The sequence below is a fragment of the Xyrauchen texanus genome, chromosome 11 (assembly GCF_025860055.1).
Source record: "Xyrauchen texanus isolate HMW12.3.18 chromosome 11, RBS_HiC_50CHRs, whole genome shotgun sequence".
In the NCBI taxonomy this organism is placed as follows: domain Eukaryota; kingdom Metazoa; phylum Chordata; class Actinopteri; order Cypriniformes; family Catostomidae; genus Xyrauchen; species Xyrauchen texanus.
In genome coordinates this window covers 1,547,223-1,568,653 of record NC_068286.1, presented here as the reverse complement: position 1 = coordinate 1,568,653, position 21,431 = coordinate 1,547,223, and the positions used below count along the sequence as shown (strand labels likewise).

Genomic DNA, 21,431 nt, shown 5'->3' with positions numbered 1-21,431 from the left:
TAAGATTTTATCACTTCGTTATTTTAATTGTTTTTTTGCTTCGTTTAAAGTGCAATTTGAATTTAGAAATGTGTTTTGTTTAAGTTTTTCATGATTCAATAAATTAATGTAATTTATTTAAAGCGAAATAAATAAAGCAAAAATATTCACGGACCTTGGGATTGACCATATAATCGGTTATTGATAGTTTAAATGCGATTATCATTAAAATGTTTTTTTTTTTTACAGGGAAGCTACATTTTTCATGAAGTCATTTTATCTCTTACTTAGCTGTCCATCGTGTACGATGATGATGCTTGCTCCGGGGGTGGGGGTGGGAGGGGGGTGGGTTTAGCGACCTTGTCGCTGGTGCCACTTCTCGTGGGCGTGGAGTCCGATCCTTGAGCCGCACACTCGTCCGCAGATGGAGCAAGGGAAACCAGATGCCAGGGGGTACCAGCCACCCACTGGTGTCTCTTGATGCGCCTCTCGGATCGTCGATCTTGGTTGGTTTGGTGTATTTGAGAGACTGCAGAAGCACAGGTGACCTGCCAGGCAGATCTGTCGAGTGCCAGTGATTCAAGCTGTGTGAGGGGGATGTTCGCTCGCTTTAGGATGTCCCTGGTGTAGTCCTTAAAGCGCCGCTTTTGCCCTCCAGCAGACCGTTTTGCGCCCATTAGTTGACTGTAGAGGACTTGGCGGGGCAGGCGGTGTTCAGGCATGCGTATGGTGTGCCCTATCCAGCGCAGATGTTTTTTGGCCACAGCTGCTTCCATACAGATTGAGTCAGTGTTGCTGAGGATGACTGTATGGGGAATTCGATCTTCCCAGGACAAACTGAGGATCTTCTGTAAGCAGCGGATATGGAAGGCCTCTAGGTTGATGATATGCCGACGGTATGGGGTCCATGACTCTGCCCCATAAAGCAGAGTAGAGACACATACCGCGTTATAAACAGCGACCTTAGTACTGACCTTCAGGTTACGGTTTTCAAAAACCCTGCTGCGTAGGGCGTCCAAAAGATGATGAGGCTTTATTTATCCGGCTGTGTATTTCTTTGTCGAGGGAGCAGAATGAGGACAAAATGGAGCCAAGATAGGTGAAGTGGTCCACTGTTTTAAGTGGAACACCGTTTATATGAAAACTGGGGGTGTGAGGGCAGGGGTAGTGAGATGAGACATGACCTCGGTTTTTGAATGTTGACCTGTAGGCCAAAGGATTGGTACAGACTGGATATTGTGTTAAGGGCGTGCTGCATAGAGTCCGGGCTGTGAGCTAAGACGGCACAGTCATCAGCATACTGAAGCTCACAGATTTGGCGGGTCTTTGTCTTTGTCGCGGGCCTGGAGCCGACGTATGTTGAAGAGGCTTCCGTCAAGTCGGTATTCCACATGGACACCGACTTCATGTCCCATGACACGGTGGAAGAGGCAGGTGATGGCAGAGAGAAGGATGTTAAAGAGCACCGAGCCAAGACACAGCCTTGCTTCACCCCAGCTTTTACCTCGAAGGACTCTGACTGGAGTTCTCCCGTGAGTACTCTGGCGTGCATCCCGTCATGCAGCTGCTGTAGGATGCAGAGAAACTTGGGTGGTACCCCAAGTTTGGAGAGGTGTTTCCAGAGCAGTTCACGGTTGATGGTATCAAAAGCTTTGCTGAGGTCGATGAAGGCAACGTAAAGGTCTTTGTGGTGTTCTCGGCTCTTCTCCATCAGCTGCCTCAAGACAAAAACCATATCTGTCGTGGATCTAGTCTTCCGGAAGCCACACTGCGTTTCCGGAAGCACAGCTTCCGAGATGTGCTCAACCAGTCTGTTGAGCATGATCTTGGCCAGGACTTTCCCTGCGATGGAGAGGAGAGATATCCCGCGGCTGTTGCCACAGGCTGCTCGGTCTCCTTTCTGTTTGTAAATGACCACGATGTTAGCATCCTTCCAGTCCTGTGGGAGGGTCCCATGTTCCCAGATGTTTTGGATCAGGAGGTGCAGGCGACGCGTGAGGATGTATCCTCCGTGTTTGAAAACCTCTGCAGGGATTCCATCGGGTCCAGCGCTTTTGTTGTTCTTCAGCCCCGCAATGGCTTGCCGGAGTTCTGAGTAAAGTGGTGGGGTGTCCAGGTGCATGGTAGGTGGCAGGTCTGGGAGATTATCCAGAATATGTGTGTCGACAGGGTTGATGTGGTTGAGGAGACTCTCAAAATGATTTGCCCAACGGGCAAGAATCTCGTGGCGGTCCTTGAAAAGGATGGCGCCGTCAGCTGATCGGACTGGGGCAATCACCTGCTTCCTGGGGCCATACAATGCTTTTATGGCATCGTAAAAGCCTTGAATGTTATTGCAGTCTGCCATGTTCTGGATTTCTCGCGCCTTTTGCACCCACCAGGTGTCCTCCATAATTCTGAGGGCTCGCTGGGTTGCTGTTCTTGCAGCAAGGAAGGTAGTTTTGAAGGCATTATTAAGTCATTTTATGGAGACCCGCACAAACACGTGTACTCATTTCCACATTGCAACATGTCACCTATTATTTTGTGCATATTTGTTTGTTATGTAGTCTATGGGCAATATAAACATTTTATTTGATTGAAAAACTTTGTTTTGAAAATAGTAAATTAATCGTTTGTGGCTCTTTCGAAAAAATGCATCAACGAAAAATAAAAATAAAAATGTCCTGACCCCTGGTTTAAAGGCTCATTATTATGGTTTAGTATTTCTCTTTAATGTAGAACAGTGTTAGCAATGTTACTTATAACATTCTTTCTCAGCTCTGGAACGCAAACCATTTTCTGATGCCCCCCAAATTATATACATATAAGTAATTCAATTAATAACATAAATGTTTCGACTAATGGCTTAAATTAACTCCTACTAGTCGACTAGGAATCTCTTTGGTCGGGGGCAGACCTAGTATAAATGCAGTGGATACATTTAATGTTAGTTAACGTTATTTACCTCAAAGATTTGTCGTCCTCCTCAACCAAAAACATTAGACGGATCCAGGAATACTCCAGTGCTGATATCGGAGTGTGTGTGAGCGCGTGATTTACAGCTGACTGAACTGACTTTTATTTTATGTTATTGTGAAACTGAGAAGTGCAAAATTATTTTAGATGAGAAGTGTAAAAATGTTTTCGCTTCATTACGAGACTGTGGCGCCATGGCGGGCCGCCAGAATCTAGTCAATGAATGGGAAAAACTGAGTTATGTGAACTGTGACCAATGATTTTGCATAGCCAAAATATTCTGAGATAAAAATGTAAATTTGATGATTATTATATTTTTAGGTCATGGCCCATTGTCTCATTTATTTGATGGCATGTTCATCTCTGAAGCCCAAAAGATATGTAAAGAAAAAGGTGAGTAAATTGTTTAACTGAAATAAAATGCAATCTTTCAGAAGGATCGGAGGACTTGCAGTGAACTGGCACATTTACTCATGCAATACACAAACAGTTCGAGACTAACAGAAGATTTTCTATACTTCTATTCTTCTCTTTATATATCTAACTTCTATTATTAGTCACTTTAATGGTATCTTATTTTAGCACAACCAGTCGTAAAAATACTTTTCTGGTCAATGTTATTAATTCAACAGACACGTGATCTGAGCAGGTATACTCAGTCAAAGTTAGCTTGATTTTACTTTTAGCTTTTTATTATAACAATGCAGAGAGTTGTGTGTTATGGTTAGGTTTAGGGTGTAGATTTATAGGAATTACAGATAGCATATATATATAAAGTCTATGGCACGTCCCCATTTAGATATAGTGAATGTATTTTACATAAATATAAAATTGCTGTTTGTCTTTGTTAGGTTTCCCTGAATATATCCCAAAAAAGTGGAAGGTAAGTACAAAAACATTGTTGTACATTTCAAAATAAATATCAAACAGATTATTTTTTACATTCCTGTATTTAGAAATAACAGTTTCGTATTTAACACTTCCACCAGTTGTAAGACAAACCAACTCAATCTGTGTTCACATAAACTCGTACGGCTTCATCACGTGCAAATTCCCGGATGTGTAATGCGGAAGTAATTATGAGTTCAGGACATGCTTATTAATATTATACCCGTACCCAAACCCCTTATCTAAACTTAACCAATCAGTGGAGTGTACACATGACAGGAAGCTGTTGTGTGTGACAGAAGCAAGTTATTGTCATGTATTAGATGGAGTGCAGTCACACGATATCATACGAATTAGCCAAATTTAGAAAAGTCGTGCGAATCCTGACGATTTCACTTGATCACAGAGAACACAATGAAACTTGTCTATGAACCGTGTATCAATCTTCCAATCATTCAAGTCAGAAAGTATCAAAGTTGAAGCTGAATTTGGTTAGAATGAGTGTCGAGTGCAGCGGACCACATCGTCTGCACCTATTTCTATTTAAAACAGTCCAAACCAGTTCTTGTCTATTGTTTCAACAGCAAATGTAAATACAAGCTAAATTTATGGGTAACACTTCAAATATACCAGAAACTTTCTCTTGAGAAAAAACAAACAAATATATTTTTGTTGATCACACATGTGTAAACAGACCCAAGAATAAAAATCAAACCGATTCTACACTTTAATGTTTGTGCATCTTATTCAGAGTCTTATTTTGTATATAATTTCAATTTTATAAGTTTAAGTTTTTGGCCGTTTATAAGATATTGCTTTAAGCACTTTTAATATGATCACATCATAAAGTTTTTTGACTGTTTACACCAAGCATCACTTATAACATTAACTTTATTCACTTCTGCTGTGTTAAAACTGGATGTTGCTTGTGTTATAATGCATTATAATCTTAAGCAAAACTGTGAATAAGTCTTATAATGTATTATAACTATATACAAGAAGTTATAACTTATTATAGGGTGTATTATCAGACATTATGAATGCAGTATAAATATGTGCTTCAGAGAAAGTGTAAAGTAATCTTTCCTGATGTATCATGTGTATTGCAAAGAAAAGTATCCTCCTGAAATCAGCTCTCATGTTTCATCCATGTTCAAAAATCACTGAAGCACGACTTTTCTGTTGCACAATATTAAACAAACTCAATAAATAGATTGGACATTTTAAGGATAAACATACATAGTTGTTCTCACATGTGTTTGTGATCCTGTGTGTGTGTGTGTGTGTATGTGTGTGTGTGCGTTTCTGGCAGCATGAGAACGCCTCACTTGATATGTTTGATGACATTGTGAAGAGTTTAAAGGAGGAGAATAAAGATGTGTTTAAAGATCATGGACTGGACGATGAAAAATACTTCACGTTCATTAAGAAATTAATTGAAGGGAAAAAAGCTACAGATGATCAGGTATATACTTATTACCCAAGCACTTAATGTAGTCAGTGAAATCGATATAAATATAATGGTGCAATAAATTCATGTCTGAAGGAAGTTATAAACAGTAGAAAGGGTGAGATGATAATGTTTATTTGTTCATTGGCGATTAAAGGAAGGTGGTGCACCTGAAGACAAATCGTTCCTGTTTGAGATTGTGGCTAATAAACTAAACGGCATTGATGTGGACAAATGGGACTATTTTGCACGGTAAATATCAGGAAAAATATTAATGATAATAATAATATTTTTATAGTAGATTGAGATTCTGTTTTGTACTATTTGTTTAGTTTGTGTTAAATGGCCATTACCTGTATATACTATATTTTTCTCTTATTTTACAGAGACTGTCATCACCTCGGCATTTCAAACGGCTTCGATCATGAACGCCTGCTGAAGTTTGCACGAGTGTGTGTGGTAGAAACAGGAAAGCAGTCCATCTGCTTCAGGGACAAGGTACGTGTGTGTGTGTGTGGGGGGGTTGGGGGGTTATGATTCTTTTGCACTCTGGATGTTTTATACTTTCACCCCTTCATTTCTGTGTGTTTGTTCAGCATTGTGGCAGATATATAGATTGTATTCAACACATAAAAATTGCTCTGTGTGAGGTTCTTTCCCTTTCCTTTCCTCTGGTCGGTCAATTTTGACCGCTAACAGCCAAGGTGTCGCATTTTTTTAATGACCACTTAGACTCAAATTAAGTCAGATTGCATATCTAAATAGAAAGTCTCCAAGTTTTGACCCACTCAGATTGAGGAAACCATTTTTATGATGCACACAAACACTGGGGGCAGGAACTAAAAACCATGAGAATGGAACAAGAACACTAAAATAAAAGATGAAATTGATGCACCAATGAAAGCAGACCTAAACCATAATCAATAATTCCTTGTTGTTTCTCTCTCTTACAGGAGGCAGACAATTTTTACAACATGTTTCGTACCCGATACACTCTGCACCGTCAGGCCTACCAGCACAAGATTGGCCACATCATTGAAGTCATGTGAGTGTCTTTGTCCAATCAACCAGATGTGTAGAATATTATGTTTATATAATTAACCCATTCTTCTTTCACGGGACATTATAAAGGTGTTCACACTGACAGCAAATAAACCGCAGAGTCGTTGTACTGTTGGTTGTTAGTTGTTCACTGTATCAGGCAGCAGATCACAAGAGCTTCTCTGTATCATCATATCAACACTCATTTACAAACAGTTCAACTCTGCTCGTCTCAAATCTCATATAGAAAATAAATGACTTCAGGTCAAATACATAGTGATATGATAGGTGTGTGTGACAAACAGATCCAAATGGAAATCCTTTATTTTCTCTAAATGAAAAAAATTCCTCCTCAATTTTACATCTGAAAGTGAAAGTGTAGATTTAGAGTAAAAGTGATCTGTTTGTCAACCACACCGATCATATCACTTCTGAAGATTCATTTAAACACTGGAGTCATATGGATTGTGTTTATGTTTCCTTTGTGATTTTTGGGTGAACTATCCCTTTAAGACACTTTGGCTGACACTAAACATACACGTTTAAATAATTATATGTTCTTTTTCTCTGTGTAGGTTTAGAGATGTCCTCTTAAAAGCTGATCGTGACTTTCATGAAGGCAATCCTGAAGATATGCTCACAATTTCTAGAGCAATACTTGACATGAAAGACTACACCAAGCTCACAGGTTTGCTAAACAAAAATTGTCAAAATGGTCATGTGGTTTATTGGATGGTAAACTTGTAATCATTTCACTGTTTTAATTCTTCATGTGGATTTATTGTTTGCATAAACCCAAGTCCTGTGGAGATGCAGAAAGAAAAGTTTAATTTGAAAATGTATTTTAATCAGATGACATATTTGAGAAGATCTCATCTTCTAAATCTGATAACCTGAAGGATGCCCGAGACATCCTAGACAAGATTGCCAAAAGAAAACATCCGAAATTTGTGGGAGAAGCTCGGCTTACAGAAGAAAACAAATCAAAGGTACTGACACAGGCCTGAAGCAACATGTACTTACAGTTTGACAGAAATTCCCAATTCATCTGTGCTTTATTCTCTGGTGTAATTTGGTTGTTTTGATTTGTGTGAGAGGCAACTGCATGTCACAATAATATTCTAATACTGTACATTGTTTTTAATGTGGATTGACGGCAGCAGCATATTCACACGGTTTCTGGACAACTTCTACATTTTTGTGGGTTTAGGAGCAACTTTAAGTGTTAAAATGCTTCAGGAATTATTCTTCAATGAGTCCTAAATTTAGGATGACAGGCCCCTAATTTTAAGAGATGCTCCTACATTTCTGCATTAGGAGTTACTTTTAGCCTTGAGGTTTATTGTGAATACTGGCGCAGGTCTTTAAGAATCTGTGATCTATAAGACGTTCTGACATCTTTTCTTTGGCAGATGAATCCTGAACAAAGAATCAACCTTGAAGTAAGTTCTCACTCCATTTTCTAATGAAGGTAGAGCTAAAATGATGTATAGAATGGTAATAATAAGCTGTAATTTCTAGAATATTCTGCCATGCCAGGGTATAGTGTGTCAGTTCACTGTGTACATCCGGCAGTGATGAACGGGACCTATGAAAGCCCTGCTTAGCTGAGATTTTACTATTGTCTTTCCAGCTGATAATATTCCTCATACTGCTTATTTGTGTGAATGTTTATTTTCTGCATTTGAGTCACAATATGGGCTGTCAAACCCCTAACTAAAGACTGCAGTAAGCAAGTACAAACCTACCGATAAAACTGTTTCTCTGAACTCTCAGGACTTCGAAGTTTATGTAAGTTTCGTTCCAAGCCCTCCATCTCTGCCACTATAATCTCACATCTAATCGGTTTCATCTGAAATCTCTCATGTAGGTGGTTGACCTGGATCATGGCATGAAGGACAAAAAACCCCTTGCTGCAGAAATTGATGTTGTCAAGAGGGACCTCACTAAAGGCGAAAAGATTAAGAAATATCAGGTATCCGTGTGTCATGTCATTTTTTATTTGAGAGTATTAAAAAAGAATATTTCATCTCTGTAAGTTCATATAATGCAAGTCCAGACCAGAAGTTTGAAACTCCAAAAAGCTCAAAGAGAATTTTCATAAGGGTATAGTGTGTCAGTTCACTGTGTACATCCGGCAGTGATGAACGGGACCTATGAAAGCCCTGCTTGGCTGAGATTTTACTATTGTCTTTCCAGCCGATAATATTCCTCGTACTGCTTATTTGTGTGAATGTTTATTTTCTGCATTTGAGTCACAATATGGGCTGTCAAACCCCTAACTTTCTCAAATCAGGAAACCCTGAAGGAAACATGGAAGACTGCAGTAAGCAAGTACAAACCTACCAATAAAACTGATTCTCTGAACTCTGAGGACTTCAAAGTTTATGTAAGTTTCGTTCCAAGCACTCCATCTCTGCCTCTATAATCTCACATCTAAACGGTTTCATCTGAAATCTCTCATGTAGGTGGTTGACCTGGATCATGGCATGAAGGAAATGAAGGACAAAAACCCCCTTGACAACATCTATTTCTACAGCAAGAGGGACCTCACTAAAGGCGAAAAGATTAAGAAATATCAGGTATCCGTGTGTCATGTCATTTTTTATTTGAGAGTATTAAAAAATTATATTTCAGCAAGTTCATACAATGCAAGTCCAGACCAGAACTTTGAAACTCCAAAAAGCTCAAAGAGAATTTTCATTTTTGGGTGAACGATTTCTTTAAGCTCAATCTGGAGCTCAATTGCACTGATAAAATCACTTACTATTATATTAAATTATCCAACATTGTTGTCATGACAATTAGAGCGTAATGCAGGTAAACTTAGGTAAATCCTGTAATTTTGATTAATCCCTGATTTTATCACACTGAATGATGTTCATATATGTATATAATTTTACATCTATACTTTTGAAACTGTGTGCATTTAATTTTGTGGTAATCCACACTATGCCACAAATGCTGTTGAATAATCTGAACTTGTATTTAACCTGGAATATTATTTTAAGAATTGTTGGTGCTTTTTGTAAACCTGTGTTTTTAAGGTTTATAAGATAAAGGATCTTTGAACTTTATGCTCTGTACTTTCTGTACTTACAGGTGTCAAGTTTCCTGCCTAAGGACTTTAACGAAGAGCTTGTTCGGGTGTACTATGACTGTACAATAACTGACAGACAGGCAGCAAAAGTGGCGCTGGTTGAAGCAGAGAAGTGCTTTCATCAGTGGTGTGATTCGTATTTTGGACTCCCTTGCAATGTATGTATAAATGATCTGAATGGCTGCACATCCAGTATACACACTAAAGGTACCTTTAAAAGGAACAAGGGCTGTCACAGGGGTGGTACCCAAACCTTTATTTTATTTTGTAGACCCTACCACTTATTAAAATGTATGACTCATTTTGGGTTCATAATTGTAACTTAGGGACCTATTGAGTACCTCTCAAGGTATATTTATATGTTTTGTTCCTCTGGGAACAAAGAAATGTACCTTTTTGTGTCCTTAAGAGTACACACATTTATCCAAAACAGGAGCACCACCCCAGGGACGTCCCTTGTACCTTCAACAGTAACTTTTTCTGAGAGTGATATGTCTGAACTTATGATATAGTAGTCAGGAGCACTTTCATTCATTTTTGTGAATTGAAATGTTCAATTGATTAATTGAAATCAATCAGTGTTTATTTGCTTGATAATAAAAGGGATGGTGAAAATATTTTACAAAGTTAATAAATCAACAACCAGGTACAATAACACACTGAAGCAGATTTAATGACATCACTAAATATGCTTCTCATCGGTGCACAATTGAAGTCTGGTTTACTCACTTGTTATAGATCTTCAAATGAGAAATAGCATATTTATTAATAATATATATTTATTATTAAAGCAAAAAAGTTATCCAACACCTATATCACCCATGTGAAAAACTAACTGCCCCCTTAATAGCTGGTTGTGCCACCTTTAGCAGCAACATACAGTATACTCTCAGAACAAGGTACTTTTAAAGGTAGCTGCATTTTAAGTCTAGGCCTTCAGTGTGATTCATGCCATTAAGAAAGCACAGTTTCACAATGAATAAGACACCGTATACCCATCATACATTACGTGGCAGTCAACTAATAATACCAATTGATGTTTTAAAACACATCCACGCACGAAAGCCAGAACCAAGGAGGTCTAATACCAAGAAAAATAATAATATTTTAATAATATCCAATAATATTTGCCATTTAAATGTTGCTTGAAATAAATTGTGTTTCACTTAATGGCCACAGGTGTCATTAATAACAAGGGTTTCTCAATCTTACATACTGCATATTTAATGAGAAAATGGCTTAATGCACTGAATTTCACCATCAAATGTCCCACATCCCCATATCTATATGTACTCATAATAATAATTAAAATGTAATTATTGTTTTAACAAATAGCTCCAAAAAATTATTTTGAAGAAATAATTTATTGATTTCTCCATTACATAAGCACACGTAACTTTTCATTTTTGGATGAACTATCCTTCACGGGTGGGTACACAGGATACATGCTACAGTTTTTTTTTATTATAAGCATTTGTTAGACAGACATCTTTGACCATTGTGACGCATCAGTTTTTCTGCATCTTGTGCCATGAGCACTGTGTTTAAGATGCTGTTTAAGTTAAAACGGCTTCAACTTTTAAAAACGCATCAAAACACCTGCATTCTGTTGTGCTGCATCTAGCTTTTTTTTTAAACACCATAACATGTTCACCGTGAACAGCCCCCCAGTCTGCATATATTCTGCATATTTCAAAACAATCTTTCCTTTATCATCCCCTTTCTCTCTCCTTCTCCAAGCATAAGATCGAGCTCTACAGAAAAGAGAATTTTGCAGGCGAGCCGCATGTGACCTCAGTGAGCTGTCATTCTTTGCCTGAAGATTTCAGGACAAGTGAGGTCCGCTCCTGTAAGGTGCTCAGTGGTGTTTGGAAGCTGTATGAGGAAACCGACTATGAGGGTGAACACTACCAACTGGAGGAGGGGGAGTATCCAAACCATCAGGTGTGGGGTGCCGACTGCCCCACTGTCCGGTCTCTCAAAACAGCACAAAATTCTGACCAATAATAAATCCATCCTTCAATTCTCATAGTTCACTTTTGGGCAAACTCTTCTTATTATTCACCCACACTCTTAATTAGTGCACAGGAGCTTATTTTGTGTTTTTGTGTGATAAACCACATTTTGTTTGAAAAAGTTGTTGTATATCAGGATGAAACCCTGAAAGGCAAAACTAGAAATCTTATGAAAGAGATGTTGATGACTAGCAGTAATTAAATAAATAAAATGTGACACTGTTTACAGGAAAAGGAATCAAATCTAAATTAAAATACAGTCACAAGCATCTTTACTCTGTAACTTAAAGTGCAGTTTGCCACGGCTTTAGTGCCGTCTGATATTACGGTTTTAGATTGGACTTAATATTGTAGATTTTAATTCAGATTTTTGCTAGTTGGGTAAAACGAGTGATTTACATTATTGTAAGAGGTTTGTTTTGTTTTTCATTATAATTATTCTGTGTATTTCACAAAAGTTGGTGTTGGATGGTGGAAATTGCTAATGATCAGATAAATGTTTCTATAAAGGTTGATTATCAGTACTCGATGATGAAGGTTGTGTTATGCTATAAAGGGTTTGTTTTTGATTGATAAATAAGAGTGATTATACAAGGGTTTTCTTTATACAACATATATTCAGTATATATTTGGTGAAAAGTCCATTAGAGATTGATTTACAGTTATATGGAGTATAATCATTAACCTTTTCTGAGAATAAAGGAATTCAATTATATTAAGTTTTGCTTTTCAATGTATCCATAAACTGACACGTTTGTAAAATTGTTGCAGCATGTCGACATTAATACACTTGATCTATTTTATAATAAAGTGATTCTTTCATCTGTATCTTTGTTAGTTCTTCACATTTGGATCTTAAACATAAATGCCACATACAAATCCATTTAATCCAGTTATATTTGTGACTGAATGTTGAAGGGTCTAAAGCATTCTCGATGTCTTTTACACAGAGCTGTCAAGTATAAGTGAAAATAAACTTTCATGTGAACATTAAACATCACTTCACCTCTCTGAAAGATGATGTCTGCGTCAAAACACCATAAAAAAGGAAGTAAAACCTGTCAGACTCACACAACTACCACATAAGGTACATATCATGTTTAAAAAGGTCTATTATTGATTTATTAATTAGATTAATAATCATACTCCCAGCACAGACAAACATCACTTGTCAAATACAGTAATGGAGAAAAACAGACCGTAATGAAGCAGTTAAAGAAAAATGTTTGTAATATAAATAGTTTAAAAGAAACATTTCACAAGAAGTTTTGAAAATGGTGCACACGATACATGCTGATGCATAAGAGTACAATAATGCACTAACATGACTTAATACTAAAGTTTATATGATCACAGATGAATGTTTTTATATATACGTGATATTTGATACTTTTGTATGTTTGCAGAAGAGTTGGAGAAGGCATATGTGTGGTTTGGGATCAGAATGGATTTAGATCTTAAGAGGGTTTTCATTTACTTTTAACCCAATTACAGTTCCACTACAAAACACGTTAATGTGTGATTCCCACAAATACACGTACAAGTACACATGCTACATCCCTATAGCGAATGAACGGTAATATCACCTGATTGAGTGACTGGTAAAACTGAATAAATTGGCAACACCTTTGTGTGCAAGATCATTTTATATTTGCAGATTGTGCCAATAAATCCAATGGGCTTGGTCAAAGCTTGCAGTCAGAATAACACATTTAAAGTTACAATGACATGTTTGGCACAACTTTTAAAAAGCTAGCTCAATCCTGACGTGCCATCTGTTAGGAGTGGGCATGTCTGATTTGATGGCACAAACTGTAAAAGACACTCACCCCAGTACACAAACAAACAGAAACAATGATGACATAACACCGGTCTTTAATTCTGTAGACTAATAGGATCTTCACCTACAGGTATCTAAATAAAAATAATTGTAATGTACATATATTTGCTTGCCATGTGCTCACCTCTAATAAACGGTGTTTAGTGTTGTTTTGGCAGCATATGCTGCATAATATATTTAGTCTGAAGTTCTCCATCACTCATTTCTACTCCTCAGTTTCAGTCCCTCTGACAGCAACATTTATTCAAACCTCTAATGTCAGCGATTATGCCCATCAGTCTTGTCTTCGTGACACACCCTCATATTTGAATTACACTTCCTGGTAATCTGATCCGGTCGGTCCAGTCTCTAGATCTATAAAAGCAGTTCAACAGATTCATTGTTATCATTATTGTTGGCAATCTCACTTGAAAAAGATGACTGAAGATCCTGAAATCCTACAGGAAATTCTTGTTTGAAAAAGTGAAGGTAAGAGAATAATGTATTTAAACAAGCCTTAAACAAATCTTGTGCTTGTGAGAATTACTTGCTGTTGTGACTTGAGAATATAGTACTTCTGTCAACTACACCTATCGGTTCAGCTAATAATATAATTCATGACTGTACATGCCAAATATCTAGTTGAATCAAACATGTCTCGTTAGTTCCTACTTCGCTTATCACCTACTTACCTACTTCTCGAAAATGAATTGGTAATTACATTTTCAACTCAAATCAATGTTGTGTGTTCATTTATGAATTCAATATTATTTATTCAAGTCAGACGGTCATTTAGCAAAAAACAAACACCAGTCTGTGAAAAGGAGAAAGGGCCGACCCTGTCCTCCTCCTCGTCACAGTCCTCCCTCCTTTGCCTCAGGCTGGGGAACCCCCAGCATGAGGTTACCCCCCCTTCAGGGGCTACCCATTTGGCACTCTCTAGGGGAGAGTGCCAAATGAGAGAGAAAAGAGAAAGAGGAGAGAGAAAGGGAAAAGCGGAAATGAAATAATCACCATCAACCTTGACAGACAAGGTTTAAGTAATTTATATTAAGAGTTTATGTTGACTCAATATTTGAAAATATGTATTTACAGAAAGTCACTCAGTTTGACTGACTGTGTCAAATCCTGTCTGAAGGTCCAGAACAACCACCTGATGTCCAATCATCAGTCATTAACATCCTTATCTAGTCTGGTGAATAAAGTAAACAAGAGTTTGTGGAGTAATGCATGAAGTTTACAAAGGGAAACATGAAGGTAAGATCAACCCTTAACATCTGATTTCCATTCGGAGCAAAAGCTCAATATTCACATGCACACGTGTTGTAATAATGTGAAAAACATAAACAAATACTGCAGCTATTGCAATTTAAATGCAGTTCATTATTCAAATGGTCTAATGAAGATCAAGATTAAGTAGTTAAAACACTACTATTAAACAACTGTTCCTATGAAAGATATTTATAATAAGGAATTGTAAAAACACAGAAATTATTTACAGTACATAAGAGGTTATTTGTAGTTGTTTGCAAAGTACTAAATATGTGCATAAATCTGGGTTTTGTTTCATGTGTAAATTCACTTTTAACCTCTGACAAAAATTTAAATGTCATGAATATTGAGCAAAAACAGAACAATACAAATTAATCAATAACTCTTATACACCCATTGACTGTACAGTTTATGTATTTGATCAATGCAGCACATCTTCATTTTATATTTATACTCATAAATCATCAATCTACATAATTCATATAAATTGTCCTCTAGTTTTAGAAAATTCATCTCACGTTATTTGACCAAATTTAAAGCTGGTTGGAAATGAAACTCAAAGAATTGTCTTTATATCCTGCAGATTTCCAATGACCCCATTCATGGTTCAATTGAGCTTCATCCTCTGCTGGTGAAGATTATTGATACTCCTCAATTTCAGAGACTCCGTCATATTAAACAACTGGGAGCAGGATACTGGGTCTATCCTGGAGCATCACATAATCGCTTTGAACACTCCATCGGGTAAGTGGTGGACCGATATTTCGCAGAGGCTGATACATTTTCCCATTTGGCCGATTTGTTTCTTGATGGCTCTGAGAATCGGCTGTTTGCATGTGAAGTGACTGAGACATGTAAACGCCCAGTCACGGTTTGTTTTATTGTTACGTGTCATCGTGTTACTACAATAATAGACTGGTGTGCAACACGGTCTCATTTTAATAGTCCGCATATCAGACAGACACGTTTGAGCTCATAATGTTAAAGTGCTCGTCTGTTTCATCCTCCCACTCTCTCCTCAACAGTTCCCTGTAACTTTTAACTGTCTTGTCTAATGATAAAAAAGCAAATATCAATATTACTAATATCATATACTGTCTGCAAATATGCAGATATCTCGTTTAAACAGATGTAATAAACCTCACACAGCTTCAGCATCCTCATTTATTTACCACTAAAGCACATATTCTCCACTTAACAGCTCGCTGTAACTTTTCTAATGATAAAAAGGCAAATATCAATAAAATATATAAACAGAAATAAAAAAAGAAACGGCTATTTACTATTTAAAATACAACATACATTTTTTTATTATTTTTTACAAAGTGAAAGTTTTGTGCTGAGTAAATATAGTGCTAAATAAAAGTTTCAATTTTTTTTATATACATATATTTTTTGCAATTTGATATTTATGTTATTTACTATATTAAACTGTGTTATATATTATATATATATATATATATATATATTGGCATTGCTTCTGCCGTCCTGCTCTCTGGATATCGGCCATTAAAAACCCATATCGGTCGATCACTAGTAAGTGGTTTACAATTATTTGACGGTCATGTACGGTTCTGTTTAAAAATGTGTACAGTAGTGCCTTTCCCAAGCTTTGGGTCGCTTTATGTACGGAAAGATGTGAAACAGTCACCTGAAAAATCAAAACAGAACGTTTTAATTTAAAATAACGAAAAAGCTAAAATTGCCCATGAAAAGGTCTGTTCACAGAATAGAGTGAAATACTAAACGAAAAAAGAAACGAAAGAGCATTCTGTTCAAATATACAGTTGCTTAAAATATACTACACATTTAACAATAATCGTTTCACTCCAGTTTAATTACCACTGATCAATCAAGTAAATCATTTCAAGTCGAGGCCTAAATGTGATTTAAAGAGGTGTTGTTTGTGTGTTTGAAAGGGTGGCGTATTTAGCAGGATGTCTGTTAAGAAGTCTACAAGAGAAGCAGCCAGACCTCAATATTACTCTCCAAGACAATCTGTGTGTCCAAATTGCTGGTTTGTGCCATGATTTAGGTGTGTTCATTGATCATATATGTGCATTATATTGTATGATGTCTATTTGAGGCACAAGAACTTCTGTCTGAATTAAAATATCTTTTAAAAAGAAGATTTTTTTTCTTCAATAAATAAATGGGTGTAATTGAGTGTGTACTCAAGCAAACATTGAGGTTGTTTCATAGTTTACAAAGTTACCAGTTGTTTCTGTGTTTTTTCTCTTGAAGGTCATGGTCCATTCTCTCATTTGTTTGATATCCTGTTTATCCCTGAAGTCCGGATGTCAGGTGAGTCACATTGCTCATTACATTTGTTTAAATAAAAAACCCAAGAACAAAGATTCAGCACGCCATGCAAATATCGCCCTCTTGAGGTCATTTTAGAAATTACATTTCTATTTATTTTCTATTAACTGACCGATGTATCTGGTTTAAAGTACAATAATTTACAGAATTACACTTGATTATTATTATTTTTAATAACATTATTAATTGCTTGAGATTAAGTCCAGTGAAGCGGTCAGTAATGTGTGTTTGTGACTTCAGTTCAAATGTATAATTGAGTCAGTAGTTTTACAATCATTAATAAATCTGGTCTTCTTCACTAATTCAGGTTTCTCTTTGTTAGGTTTCCAGTGGAAGGTAAGCATGAACCCTCTCCAGTACAAACATACTTGATAAAAATATTACTTTTGAAGGGTTTCCTGTCAAAGTCCTCGAGACACAACAATGTGACATACAAACAACAGTCAAATTTAAAGCAGAAAAATACTAATAAATACCTAAATATTAAATCTAACCAATATTAAAGCATAAGCCAGCAAAAGGTTTGTGTTGAAGTAACTTAAGTAAAACCAACCAGAAACAATGACATGCGAGCGACCGCTGTGGCCTAGTATCCATGACACAGATTAATGTTAATATGTTGTTTTCAAACCTTTACTTGAACTCGATGTTCTGATCGTCTCCTCTCATTCTTCACTGAATCAGTCCAGCGATGACAGACATCACAATCTTTTCTTTCTGAGCACGAAAGTATTTTAAAGAGTGTTTTTGGTGGCATTTGAACAAGAAGTCTCTTTTTCCTCTGACATTAAATCTGCGATTTCCCCGGAGATTGTGAACGCTAAGAATAAAGTTTGCTACTGAACGTGTTGCCGCTAAAAATAAATCAGCCAATCAACACGTAGAGTGACGGAGCACAAGCGTCTCTGATTGGATGATTCATTGCGCTCGTTTTACCAGCGGGTCTGAGTGACGTACAGCGTGAAAAACACTTTGAGTCAGAACAAGTCAAGAATAATGAGATTAATAATGAAAGTTTCATTAGGCCTAGTCTTAGTTCTGTTGAGGTCATAAAGACCAAAAAGAACATCCTTCCAAAACAACTTGAAATCTTTCTCAATTTTTTCTGCAATAAAATTACAAATATCAGACCAGAAACTTTGGACAAAAGGGCAGTGCTAAAACAAATGGGTAACTGTTTCAATACTCATAGAGCAGAAAGTGCACATAACATCAATGTCTTTTTTTACATTTTTTAACAATATGATCATTAGACTGGTAAAACTTATGAATTATTTTAAACGATATTTCTCTAATTTTGTTGGTCAGCAAATATGGGTTGGATAAGAGCCAGACCTTCTTCCAGTCAATGTTTTTCACAAATTTATTCCAGTATGGAACCACATATGGGACTGTGATAATATCTGTTTTGAACAGGGATCTAATTAGTTTATTGTTCTTACCATTGTTACAAGAAAAACAAATCTTACCAACTGAAGTGTTAGTCAGCGATAACAAAGTTATTTGTTGTGTGTCCAATCTTGGTTGAGCTCTAACATGCAAACACCAGAAGAAATTGCTCCAAAGACTTTGGCATAATCTCCAGGAGACACAGGAATTTTGTATTCTTCTAGAAACTCATTATAAGAGTAAAGACAACCATCCCTGTTAAATAATTGGTCAACAAAAATAATGTTATTATTAAACCAGTAATCAATAAATAAAGATTTGTGTTTAAACAATATCTTGGCAAAATTCTACATTCATAAATGCAAGTTTATGCATTCCAAAACATCTTTTATTGCTTTAAACAATGAGGTCAAGCAATATGTCAACACGCTTAAGTATTCTCTTAATCAAAAGGCAACAAAAACTGTGAATGTGTGTAAACAATTTGATATCTTTTTGTAAATCCGTACTTCCCCTGGCAAAATGTGATGATGTGAGTCTTTTGTTTATGTTTTGTTTATGTTAAAACACCCGCAATGTTGGAAACGGCACAATGTATTATTTTTATAATGGAGATGAATGTTTCTGTAAACTGTGCAATTGTTGAATAAAAAAATTTAAAAAAAGAGAAAAAAAAATTAAATAAAAAAAACAACAAGTCAAGAATTACGTGTTTCTACCTGAATGTGTCGCCAAAGCAAGTGAATGAACTTCCTGCTGCACGACATTAAAGATGACGAGTTTGAAGAGAAACGATCGGTTAGGCAGAATACAACGGGCTAAAGACACACCTTTACAAAAATCACTTTTCTGCTCATAAAGTTTGCATCAAGCAAGTGTCAAGATTAATAATAAAAAGATGGCACGGAAGTCTTTTATATGGGTTATATTGTTATAATGCAGATACAGGGACAATAGTTATAGAGAACATTTGTCCACTTATGCAAACACTTTTGAGACAGCAAGATGATTTTTTTTCTTATAAAAAATTAATATAATTTTTAGAAATGTTTTTCGATCCTTTGCTGTTAATTTCAATCACATTTGGCATTTTATAACATCTCATGAATTATATTAACAAACGAATCTCTGTTGTGAGTGAATCAGACAATGTGGTCATTTGATCATTCTTCATAACTTCAGAAAAACATTGTGTTTTATAGGAACTTTTACCCCAAATACTATCCTTTCACTTATTGGACATTCATTAAAAATAAAAGAGAACTTTTGATTTAATAAACTTTTACAGAACTGAAATTTGTATTCTGTCTTCAAATAAATGTGATAATTTCAGACATAAATGTGCATTATTTTAAAAACTGCTAAATATTAGATCATCAAATTACTAAAATAATAGAAACTTTAGACATTGATCTCACGGCAAACAGGTGTATAGAAAAGGAGTGGCAGTTTTTGTTGCTATTTGGTGTTTTGGGAGAAAATCACATCAAAAGTGTTTTTTACCCCAAAGAACATTTTCCCTTCTGTCAGTCACTCGATGTTGTGTCGATGTAGTGACACTAGGGGTCGCTCTTGGAGCTCAAACAAAAGACCAATGAGAATTAGATATATAATATAATATAATATAATATAGGCAGCTTTAGTGAAATAGTCCATGTCTTTATCCCTTCTGTTAGTTGAGATGAACTCTGAACATGCACCTTTCATCTGAAGTTGTACAGCGGCTCTTGTAACACACCAGAAGGAATATGGGGCTGTGCAGACGAGCACAAGGGAAGAAAATCAGCAGACAAAAAACATATAGTGCACAATAGGTGCAAATGAAGCTCTGAAGGTCACATTATAGCAAGAGTGGGATTTCATAAAGACCTTTTTCATAAAATTGCATTTGTGATTGCATCAAAAATCGAACCATTATTTATTTCCAAAGTTATCCCACATGAAACAACAAAATTCCTGTTTGCTTTTGGATACAAAACTCCTTAGTCTATACATTATCTTTAAATTGATGGCTGTATAACCCGTTATACAGTACATGATTTATAATGTGTGTGATCTATAAAGCATCTGTGAACATATCATATGTGTGTTACTTTAAGCACGAGATGGCGTCGATTCAGATGTTTCAGCACATGGTTGATCAGAATGGACTGAAAGAGGTGATGGAAAACTATGGATTGAATCCAGATGAGGATCTTCCCTTTATTGAGGAATTAATTCAGGGTGTGGATAGTTCAGCTGGAGAGGTACACAGTTCTGGGACCGTCCATTGCAACCAATTTCCACCAGATTGTGCAGTTTAAAATGAGTTGTTGAAAGTTGTTTCTACATTATTTTCCAGTGGTCAGCGAGAGGCAGACCCGAACATAAATCCTTCTTGTATGAGATTGTGGCAAATAAACGGAACGGCATTGATGTTGACAAATGGGACTATTTTGCCCGGTAATCGTGATATTTGATAGATTTTATAATAATTATGAATTATTATAGACTGTATACATACAACTTGTGTGACACTTGCCAGAATACGAGGATTGAAGATAAATGAGTAAATCAGTTGTTTTTCCATCTCCTTATTTTATAGAGACTGTCATCACCTTGGCATCGGCAACAGCTTTGACCATCAACGCCTGTTGAAATTTGCACGAGTGTGTGAAGTGGAAACAGGAGAGAAGAAATCTCATTCTATCTGCTTCAGGGACAAGGTACTTTACATGAAACATTTCATCTTTTTTGCTCATTACAGGACTCAGAGGGAATCTGCAGACATGATTTTCATTGAAATCTGTAGAATTATGTGGAATGGATTTAAATATGAAAACATTTCTTAAAATGTGCCGTACTAGACTCTTATTGGAAGCTGAAAGCAGAATCGAATTAGCTAAAATATTGAATTCATTGGTCTGTGTTCAACCATTTTTTGTCAAAACAGATCATACTTGAGATGTTTTGATTATTATTTTGATTATTATTAAATAAATGTTGCGTAACGTGTTTCTAGGATGTTCTTTATCTATTACAGCAGATTTCCCTTGTCAGAAATAATGAAAAACATGTTGAGCTGTGAATTCAGCATGACTGCCCAAGCACCAAAAACATGTTATGAAATACGATTCTTATTCACATCCAAATCTAAAACGTCCAAAACAACTGAACCGCTCATCATCTACAGTAATATCTCAAGATCTGAAATCCTTT

At 36.3% G+C, this 21,431-nt stretch overlaps 1 protein-coding gene across 3 annotated transcripts in view; it reads left to right on the top strand.

Moving 5' to 3' along the window:
* LOC127651255 (deoxynucleoside triphosphate triphosphohydrolase SAMHD1-like) overlaps positions 1–21,431 on the top strand; it is a 96,833-nt gene that overhangs the window by 53,625 nt on the left and 21,777 nt on the right. Inside the window, exons 1-3 of one of the 3 annotated variants that reach the window (XM_052137003.1) lie at positions 13,618–13,739; positions 14,346–14,507; positions 15,106–15,266. The exons of 1 other annotated variant lie outside the window; for it this stretch is intronic. In XM_052137003.1, coding sequence (XP_051992963.1) covers positions 14,481–14,507; positions 15,106–15,266 — 188 coding nt within the window. In that variant the 5' untranslated portion in view covers positions 13,618–13,739; positions 14,346–14,480. Of the gene's footprint in view, positions 1–13,617; positions 13,740–14,345; positions 14,508–15,105; positions 15,267–21,431 lie in introns of those variants that run through there. One more of the 3 variants, XM_052137004.1, reaches the window with a different exon arrangement.